Source organism: Anguilla anguilla, chromosome 17, assembly GCF_013347855.1.
Source record: "Anguilla anguilla isolate fAngAng1 chromosome 17, fAngAng1.pri, whole genome shotgun sequence".
Taxonomy (NCBI): Eukaryota; Metazoa; Chordata; class Actinopteri; order Anguilliformes; family Anguillidae; genus Anguilla; species Anguilla anguilla.
Window position 1 is genome coordinate 13,128,659 of NC_049217.1, and position 9,901 is coordinate 13,138,559.

Genomic DNA, 9,901 nt, shown 5'->3' on the forward strand with positions numbered 1-9,901 from the left:
GCATGTGTATGCATGTGTGTGTGCACGTGTGCGTGTGTGCATGTGTATGCATGCATGTGTGCGTGCGCACGTGTGCATGTGTGTGTATGCGTATGTGCACACACGTGTGTGCATGTGTATGTGTGTGTGTGTGTGTGTGCACACGTGTGAGTGCACGTGCATGTGTGTGTGCACGTGCGTGTGAGTGTGAGTGGGGGCTTTGGTGCTGTCAGGAGTCCACACACAATGTACATGAAAGGAGCTGAGGATACCATAAATGTACCTATTAATAGAGCATAGAGGACAACCCTAGGTGAGCTTTTTTAATGCATAAGTACTGCGTCATCAGCAGAAAAAGGTCTTCCATGATTTGTTTCACAAGGGCAATGCACCCTCTGTAAATGCATCAAACATAATTGAACAAAAAAAAAGCGTTTATGGCACCATTATTATTTGGATGAATAAATTTGTGGACTGAAACACATTCAGGATTTCTTTATTCAACTTACAGCAGCAAGAAGGAGAGAAAAATACAATAAATATAAAAATTTAATTCCAGGGGTAGATAAAAATAGAGATGCATTTCATTTATAGTAGAATGATCAGGTCCTTCCATTTGATTCTTATGGTCTCAAATAACTGCATTTTCAGGGAAGGAATTATATTTTAAGTACACTTGGTAACACTGATTTGGAATATATTACATAATGGATACTGCATTTCATCTCCATGGTGACCACAGTTACACTTTAGCAACCGATATCATCAATGCCAAGGTGCAACAACAGGTTTAAAATGGAACCTGAAAAACAGCAGGCCGTTTCACATATGCAAAGAAAATGGTAATGAAAATAGTTCACAGATCAGTTTAAGATAAACTAAGATATATTCATTCACAAGATCAAACCTGTTTTTTCCTTTTTAACAAACCAAATGGTATAATTAATGGTCTACATGCTGTTATAATTTAGTAATTTTAAGTTATAATTTTGCAACTCAGTGGAAAATGCACTTTGTGCTATAACCTGGAGCCAGTTTGATGAATGAAGAGAGGGTGGATTAGAATTGCTTTATGGTTTCAATGTTGAAAATGTTATGTGACCCCCTCCTGCTCGCCCAGATGACATCCTATGAAAGCAAACTCTGCTCTACAAAACATACTGTTCAGTCGGACAGAGGCTAGGCCCAGCTTTCACATGATAATGAGTTACAGCTGACATATTTTGTACAATACACACCCCTGTCTGTCCCATTGCTGAACAGCAGAACATGACTGAAACCTTCAGGCTTTGTAGTGGGAAAGTTCAGAGTTTAAAAAAAAAACCAGAACTTTTTTTAACCTGGTAGTCTAACTGAGAATTTAATTATCTCACCTTGATTTAACCAGGTAGACTGAGAATTAAATCCCTTATTTAACCAGGTAATGTTAAATAACGGAGAATGTAATTCTCATTTGCGTCAACAACCTAGGGAATGGAATGTAAGAGACTGTGCAGCCAATCACGTACAAACGTTCATAAAGCCAGGCTTTTCCTGGCACACTCCATTAATAATGTACCAATGAGCCAACATGACAAGAGAATACACTTCAGGGGATACTGTCTGCACCCCTGAAAACACCATTTGATAGTTTCTGCCATCAAATTCATGTTTTCATCATTCTTAGGTGCTGAAGTAGAGCAGGGGCTGATTTCAGAAAATTGGGGAAATAATCACATTTTCTTATTTGCTATACATGTGTACATTAATACAGAAACAATATACTCCACTATCACAAAAAAAGACATAGTTATGAGAAAATCTTGATTGTAGTTGATGGTATTGGTTCTTACGGGTTGTATCACTTACCTGTTTATATATTTGAATGACAAAATTGACTGTGAGCTACAACTACTTATGCCTATATTCTAATACAATTTGCAGTACAATTGCTTATTATTAACAAATCATTGATTGTTGTTGTTCTATTGCTTTGCATACCTATTGTTTGTCGTGGAAACATAAAAAAAAATCAAGAACCACAGATTATAAAATATACTGAATGGAATATAGCACTGTTCGGAAGGGGTTAGTTTCACTAGGGGAAGTCAGGTAAAGTAATTTTTGCCTGCGTAATTCCATGATTTTATTCACGCCCTGAACGACCAGGCACACAAAAAATTATTCCTTTTTTTATTTTTTTAAAGAGGCCCCCTGATAATTCACCATCTGGATCAACGTGTCAGTATTTGATGCAAATTACAACTACTTTGGGTGGTAAAATTTTATAATACTTTCCATTTCCGGCTTTGCATTTAATATATTTTGCTTATATATATTTTTCATGTATTTTTTGGCATGTCTTACAAATATTAAATATTAATATTAACTTCTGTTTTTCTTTTAGTTGCATAACGTTACACGTGCGCTGTGTTGTGTTTTTTTTTTTTTCCTGGTAGGCGGGAATGTGTGACGAACACATCCAGGAACAGCCAAACAGATGCCCCTCAGTAATCTCAGGGAGTAATAAGGGGAAAGGCTTTTTCTGTGCAGATCGCCCATTGAAATCACTGATGTGCAGAGACAAAAAAAATACATTACCAAGTTGTCCTGCAATACTAATCCCCTCCGGACAGGGCCTATGACCGCTAAATGTTGCATATTCTTCATAAATTGTTTTTTCGTTCATTTTAATTGAGGACTAGGAAAGCTGATACCTCTTTCAGAAAATGAAAGAATATATAAGATATACATATAGCTAGTTTTAAAACTAATTTTTTCAAATTCAACCACTATGCTGGGAATGCTGGCAAACCCTTTCAGGTGGTTGCGGGAGGCAGGGCTACTGCATGCTGGGAAATTCTTTGAGGAGGTCGCAGGTCTTCTTGTGGACGACCTCGCGGAGTTTGCGTAGGCGGCGGGCGCTGGACACGCCCACGTAGCTGTCGGGCTGCAGGACGGCCATGCCATTGTGGACGTCGCCCATGATGATCATCTGGCTGCCGGTGCTGGTGACATTGGGGCAAGGGCAGTTCCAGTCCATGTTCAGCAGGGTGACCTCCAGGGGCTCCTGGCCGAAGAACTTGAGGCCCATCTTCTCGTCCTTCAGGATCTCCTCCACGGTGACCAGGGCGTGGCCCGAGTCCTGGTCCTCCGTGAGCTCCGTCATGCGGCCCAGGATGACAAAGTCGCTCTTGCAGAAGCTGTTGACCATCTTCTGCCGTGGTTTGCAGGCCTTGCAGTCCTGGCTCCGCGGGAAGGGGCAGCTCTCCTCGCAGGCCTCCTTGCTCTCGAAGTTGTTATCGTTGCCGCCGCAGCCGCCGTAGATGAAGGACTGGCAGGCGCGCAGGGCGAGGCTATAGGCCCAGCGGGGCTCGTACGCCTTGCACGGGCCCTGCAGGCTGGGCAGGCTGCAGGCCCCGCCCACCTCCAGGCCACAGGCACGCATGCAGGCCTCATAGGTGTGGAAGTGGTTGCGGTTGCCGTCGCAGTTGCCATAGCTGAAGGTGAAGCAGTTGTTCTTCTTGGCCTCGTAGTACCAGCTGGTGTTCTCCACCCCGCAGTTCTGGCTATCCGGCGGCTTCAGGCACTCGTCGGACGGGAAGCCGGTGGAGTTGGTGAGGTCTTCTCCTTTGATCGGCTCCTGCTTGACCACGGACAGCGGGAAGTGGGCCTGGGCGGTGCCACGGGAGTTTCTGGCGGTGCAGGTGTAGATACCGGCGTCCTGTGGCTGAGCGTTGTAGATGACCAGCTGAGCCATGTTGGTGACCACGACGTTCCCGCGCACATGGTTGGGCCGCATGACCGTGTTCTCCTGTCCCTCCACCTGCTTCTCCCAGGTGATCTCGGGAGCCGGCCTCCCTGTCACCTCGCACAGGAAGCTGGCCGTTTCGCCCACCAGCACCGACTGGTGGGCGGGGCTTCCGGCCACCGTGGGAGGGAGGGCGTCCAGGGGCGTGGTCTCCAGGAGGGCGGTGGTGGGGTGGACGGTGGTCTCCGGAGGAACGGGACTGGTGTGGGGCCAGGTGTGGTGGTACCTGCAGGTGACCACGGTGAGGGAGATGCCCTTGGAGCAGGCCTCGGCGTCCATGTAGCAGAGGTTGTAGTACGTCATGCCGTCGGAGGCGCAGGTGAAGTGGGGCTCGCGTTCGCACCGGTCCCGGCACTTGCACACGGGCTGGCCGTCCCAGATGTCGCACTCGGAGCCCTGCTGCGTGCACATGAACTTGTCGCAGGTGGCCCCCTTCGGCATCCCCACCGGGCCCTTCTTGCCCTTCACGTCCACGTAGCGCGCCGCCACGCAGCTCTTGTTCCCACAGACATTGGGGCAGCACTTCTCAAACGTCTCGCAGTCCTGTGGTGGAAAGCAGTGCTGTCATTGGTTGTTAAAGTGTTTTTAGCCCTCAAAGTAAATGAATAAATAAAATAAGATATTATATGAATAAATTAAGAAATGAATAAACACACAGATTCCCAACTTAATGACTTTCAGGGGAAATCCTCACTTTTGGTCTAAGGAGATGAGCACATCAGTATGTAACAATACTAGGTATTTACTATTTTTATGGGAACCATTTCCTTTTTTCTTGGTTATTAATTTTTGCATTTAATACTTTTCCATGAAGAAATAGTTGTATTATTCGGTGTGATATCAATGTACAGGAACAGTCTAAATAAAATATGACTCAAAAATTCAAGTTTTGACCTGATAAACATTTCACTGCTGTATGAAAGCACAGCTGTCAGACACGCCTTACAATATCACAATATTGCCCGGTTAAATGTTCAGGAATGTACTGTGGTGTTTGTAATCCACACAAAAATGACCATGTATAAATTTAAGTAAATTGGTTTCAATTCATTCTAATTAATCTTTAAATTAAATTGAACATTATTTGATGAAGAATGTGAAAATTTTATCATCAGATATATCACAGTTCCAGATTTTACTGCTCGAATTGAAAAATAAAATTACCTTTAATTATGTTTGGCAGGTATGTGCAAACAATCTCTGTGGATAGTTGATAGTTGCCTACGTTTGACAGGTATATGTACAAACGATCATTGTAAACGACAGCTTATATTTTGTTTGCTCAGTGGTATCTTGCGATGCGAAGAGACTCACCTGGTCAGACTCGCACTCTCGCAAACAGGTGCTCATGGCATCCACCCATAGGTTCGGATTCATGTCGTTCGGACACATGCCCGCGTGAGAGTACACAACTTTTGTAAGGGACATGGCCTTTACCCCACTCTCTGGAAGCAAGACAAAGCACTGTCCAGCTAAGAACCATATCCACCGCGGGAAAAGCATCCACCACATCTCCAGGGCTATATCGACGATACCGCGTAAAACGGGAAAGAAAAATGTCGAAAAAAAATCCACTACACACTCGGTCGACAAATGTTTCTGGAGTGCAAAATAATAGCAAAATTAAGCGAGAGGCACTCCTGTAAGCTTGGAGTGTTGGTATAACTCCTTCAGTTCGATGGGTACTGAATGCACTGAATGTTAGATTAAGAGCGATATTTATACCTCTATTACTTTACTCTGAACTTCGAATAACTATACCGACAACTCCTCTCCGACCAACCAAAACCAATTATGAACACGTTGACAGTTATGAATTGCCTATGAGTACCTGACAGGATTTGAGACTTATAAACATAAGACGAGAAATTGGGCAGGAACGGGAGGGACTCGTTCCTATAGCGTTGTAACATGTTTTAACCCTTCGTTTGCGGAATCACATGCGTGAATGTCTCAAGAGTCATTTCCCTTGTTTTTACACTTGGACTAATTTTCCCATGATGATGACGTCAGACAGCCCAGTCACGCCAGTCTTCGTTCAGGTGCCATCCCGCGTGTAATGTTTTGAGATGATCATTTAGTTTTATTCTACAAAACAGATCTCTTACGAATAATTTCTTCCAAGCTCAATATTACATATAACAATTGGTTTCTTCCAATATAAGTGAATTTTCTAATATGGAGCGAAAATTGTGGTTGCCAAGGTTCCCGTTACTCCAAAATATGACAGCATATACGGTAATTCGGCCTGATTTTAATTTTAAATTCTTAATTTCTAATTTCATTCTGTGAAAATGGTCGATGATCTTTCTTGCCCATTCATGATAATTTGCCAGAATTTAACCCTTAAAATAAAAAAGTTGTATTAAAGTACTTGTATGTACATTTGTATCATGGGATGAAAGAAGCATGCGTTTGGATGAAATAGAAATATACAAAGCTCTACAGGAGTTGCATCCACAGTGACCATATATTCATCCATATAATCTTGAAAGTTATCAGAGAACGTTAATAAGGAAATGGACATAGAAAGGCAGATCTCTTGTACATGTATGTTGTACATATATGTCTCATATATGTACAACCACCCCAGTATAAATACTGACTGTGCTAAAATGCACCATTCCGAGCCCAGTGAACAGCCAATGCTGTGAACGTGTTTAAAATGCACAGGTAAAAGCATGTTATGTAAAATAAGTTCTGTCAAATTCATAAACATTGTATTTGTGTACATAATTGAATAGGTCAGTATTTCACAACAGAGCCTATGCACGTTACGCAAACGTCCTGACAATAGGGCAGTAGTGACGCTCGCTTGCATTCGCAGTACGATGGCACAGGACATGTTAAAAGCACATTGTTTGATTTCTGGAGTTATATATTTTGACATACATTCGCTAGGTTAGCCACCCACCCAGACGGAGTCCGAACTCTGAACTGCGCCGATCATGTGGACGCAGCTGGCGGTCGCGCAATATTAACCCAGCAAGCTGATCCAACCTGTTCCCCATTATCCTCAAAACATTAAATCTCTCTCTCTGGGGCTTCCACGTCCCACCAGTTATTTTGTTTAGGTTCAGAAGGGCCCCGCCGTTCCCCTTCATCCTGCGAAGAGAAGCTCTCGCATTCCCTGCATAGCATGGGCGCCCCCGCCATGCGCCCGACAGCGCGCCGGCCTCCGCCATACGTATCGTCTGCAAACAGACCTTGACTTTGACCTTTTGATTTTGCCATCTTTTTGAACTTGCTCCAAAGCACGGCAAAACAAAACAAAACAAAAACCTCCTTTACGGTCTCGTATTTCTGCATTCCAAAGTGTTTTAATTGTGGACACAGGGTTTAACAAGCGATATATACCCTAAAAAAATTTTGTAACACCCGCAATTCACATATCCTGTACCCTGACGAACCAATCATTTGTTTTCTGTTTGAGCTTCATGCAGGTTTCCTGGGTATATCTGTCCCACTTAATTCTAACACCATAATAACATATGGATTAAAGACATAATCTATCCTTTAAAGTGATGCATTCAAACTCAAATGAATGTACAAATATTTACATTTTTACTGCAATACATTGTAATATGTTGAATACACATTTAACCGGGTACTGTTAAACTTTTATACGAGCTTCCAGTGATTCTTTTGAATCATCATTATTAAACATTTAAAAATATCTCAAAATTAAAACAAAGCAAAGTGGTATGCACATGCATATTCTACAGGCCAGTTGTGGATAATAGATAAATTTAGTTTTGTAGGAGCTCTGCAAAGTGGAAGAATGAAAACTGATGATAGATTGTAATGAAATATTATAATTATCATCCTTGAAAATTCTACAAGGCAAATAAGTATAGGTATTGCTATATAGTTGGTGCTACCTTGACTGAACCAAACCCAAAATGAACCTGAGCGACAGGACAGAAAGAAAACAATTACCTGAATGTAAATACAATTAGTTACAATATGGCCGACTTGCAGAAATGAATAACAGAAGCAAACACAATGGAACAGCCTGAAAGGGAAAAAAAAGGTTTTTACTTTCATTTGTTTAGATTTTTTTTTTTTTTTTGTTTTGCTCTGCTTGCAAAAATTGATTAACATGGCAAAGGCGACTCATGAGGGTATTTGAGGGAGTAAAAAAAAAATGGACTTGGGCAGTTTTATTAGCGAGATTAGCGTCTGTGGGTCCTGCTTCCACCTGTCACCCCCACATACTGGGAAATATTTCATGAGCTTAGAGAGGGTCGGTGCTGACGCTGGGGCCGGAGAAGTGTAATCTGTCTCACATTCCCTAATCAATGTCACAAGGTTTGTTTAGCACAGTAAACCAGCTCTCCTGGGCAACACGCCTCATCGCACCATGCCCCCGAAAGTGTGCGATCGCAAATCAATCAATCAGTTTGTGTAAATGGGTTTTACTTTTATCAGTTTCATGAAATGGAAGGGTAAAAGGAAATACTGTCATTGGTGTTCCTGAACGTACAGTACATACATCTGTGGTAATTGCTTAAAAGTTGACGCTAACTTGATTGTTATGGAGATACAGATGGGAATAAGTGCACTGGCCACCTATTTTGCTATCCTTGGTCATAGTAGACATGTGACATTAAAGAAAACAAACATGTCTATGTCTATGTCCATGACAATATTCTATTGGGGCCAAAATCATGCATACGCACTTATGCACTTCTGCGTAACTGAGTGTTTCTGCTTGCCTGACCTACATTTCTGACTTCCCCGGATAATCATGATTACAAGTAAACTCACAAATTGTTGAAATTAACTTCCAGTTAACGGTGGTTTTTCTAAAGGACTTTTGTGAAATGTACTGCAGCAAGGCTCAGGAAACACCCTGGCACTGTGAAATGAACCCAGGATGTACATGTTCTTGATGGGGGGAAAGAGGTGAAATCATTTCAAAGCATGTTTAACAGCTGGCTAGCTCTTCAACCCCTGCTTGAATTAAAAGCCTGTGCCTCCATGCACTGTTTATGGTATATTATGTGGTATATTAGCCACCCGAGTGCTAATGCTAGCTCCTCTATGCCCTGCTAGGTTGTCATATTCGCTACCTGAATGCTAGCAGTAGCTCCTCCAGGCCCTGCTAATGTGCTTCAGATAAGCTGAATGGCAAGCAGCACTGTTTATCCCCGAGCAGGGGGAATGTTGGATTCAGGGAGACTTGGGTTCAGTGAGAGAGTTGGGGGAAAGCTCTAAGGGAAACAGTCCCTATTTTGCACTGCTGTAGTAGGGAGGAGAACAACACAATGAAGGTGTTCTTACTGGGCATAAGCTCATTACACTGTCTAGAACTGTGCTGAAGAGCCTGCACTGAAATGAATCTCTGAGGGGCAGACCCCAGACACTGACACACTTTCTTAGCCCCGCCCACCTTACGCAGGTAATGAGTTGATACCTGCATGTTCTGACAGCGCAATTTACACACATACTGTTTTACTGATGAGATTAATGTGCTTAACTACTGAGCAACAAGTGTTACACTCAATCTTTCAGACACAACAGCCTTAGAAAGCAAAGGGCTTGACTTGGTCAATGCATTTCTTACTATCGTCTAGTTCTATTTCACCAGCCAAGTCATGTAGTCATTACATAACATAACATAATGATGTGAACAGGCCATTCAGCACAACAATGCTCACCATTTTGCTGACTAAATAGTACCTAGTGACCTGATTACCTATAGACTAGATAGTATCTAACACCTTATCAAGCTTGGTCTTGAAAATCCCCAGTTTCTGCCTCTACTACGTGACCTGCAGACTATTCCACATATTGATCACTGCGTGAAAAAAAATACTGTCTGTACAGAATTTACCTTCTGTTAATTTCCATTTACGTCCCCTCGTTCTACTAACAGAATTCAACCTGAAGAATCTCTCGTAGTTCACTTTGTTGATCGCCTATATAAATTTAAAAGCCTCAATTAAATCACCCCTATGTCTCCTTTTACTAAGCTTGCAGAGATTAAGCATCTAAAGTCTTTCCTCATAGCTGTTATCTTTCATACCAGGAATCAATTTGGTTGCTCTTCTTTGAACCTTTTCCAGCGCCTCTATATCTTCCATGTAGTACGGTCCCCAGAACTGCACACAATACTCCAAGTGTGGT

At 42.5% G+C, this 9,901-nt stretch overlaps 1 protein-coding gene across 2 annotated transcripts; it reads right to left on the bottom strand.

Annotated features, from left to right (window-relative positions):
* Positions 1-459: 459 nt before the first annotated feature.
* On the bottom strand, positions 460-6,971 carry LOC118216597 (WAP, Kazal, immunoglobulin, Kunitz and NTR domain-containing protein 2-like). 2 transcript variants are annotated; one of them, XM_035397922.1, is made up of 3 exons: positions 6,684-6,971; positions 5,084-5,214; positions 460-4,312 (listed from the first exon to the last, which is right to left on the bottom strand). In XM_035397922.1, exons 1-3 carry the CDS (start codon positions 6,952-6,954, stop codon positions 2,801-2,803), a joined length of 1,914 nt encoding a protein of 637 aa, XP_035253813.1. In that variant the 5' UTR covers positions 6,955-6,971; the 3' UTR covers positions 460-2,800. The 2 variants fall into 2 exon arrangements, with proteins under 2 accessions (XP_035253813.1, XP_035253814.1); XM_035397923.1 differs by having other exon boundaries at positions 6,662-6,766.
* Positions 6,972-9,901: the final 2,930 nt, after the last annotated feature.

What these genes read in the sequence shown, in the direction of transcription:
- LOC118216597 (XM_035397922.1), bottom strand. Translation starts at nt 6,954, where the DNA reads ATGGCGGAGGCCGGCGCGCTGTCGGGCGCATGGCGGGGGCGCCCATGC. An exon ending in AGAGTTCGGACTCCGTCTGG is followed by an intron (nt 5,215 to 6,683) that starts GTGGGTGGCTAA and finishes TCTTGCTTCCAG; the next exon opens with AGAGTGGGGTAAAGGCCATG. An exon ending in GAGAGTGCGAGTCTGACCAG is followed by an intron (nt 4,313 to 5,083) that starts GTGAGTCTCTTC and finishes TTTCCACCACAG; the next exon opens with GACTGCGAGACGTTTGAGAA.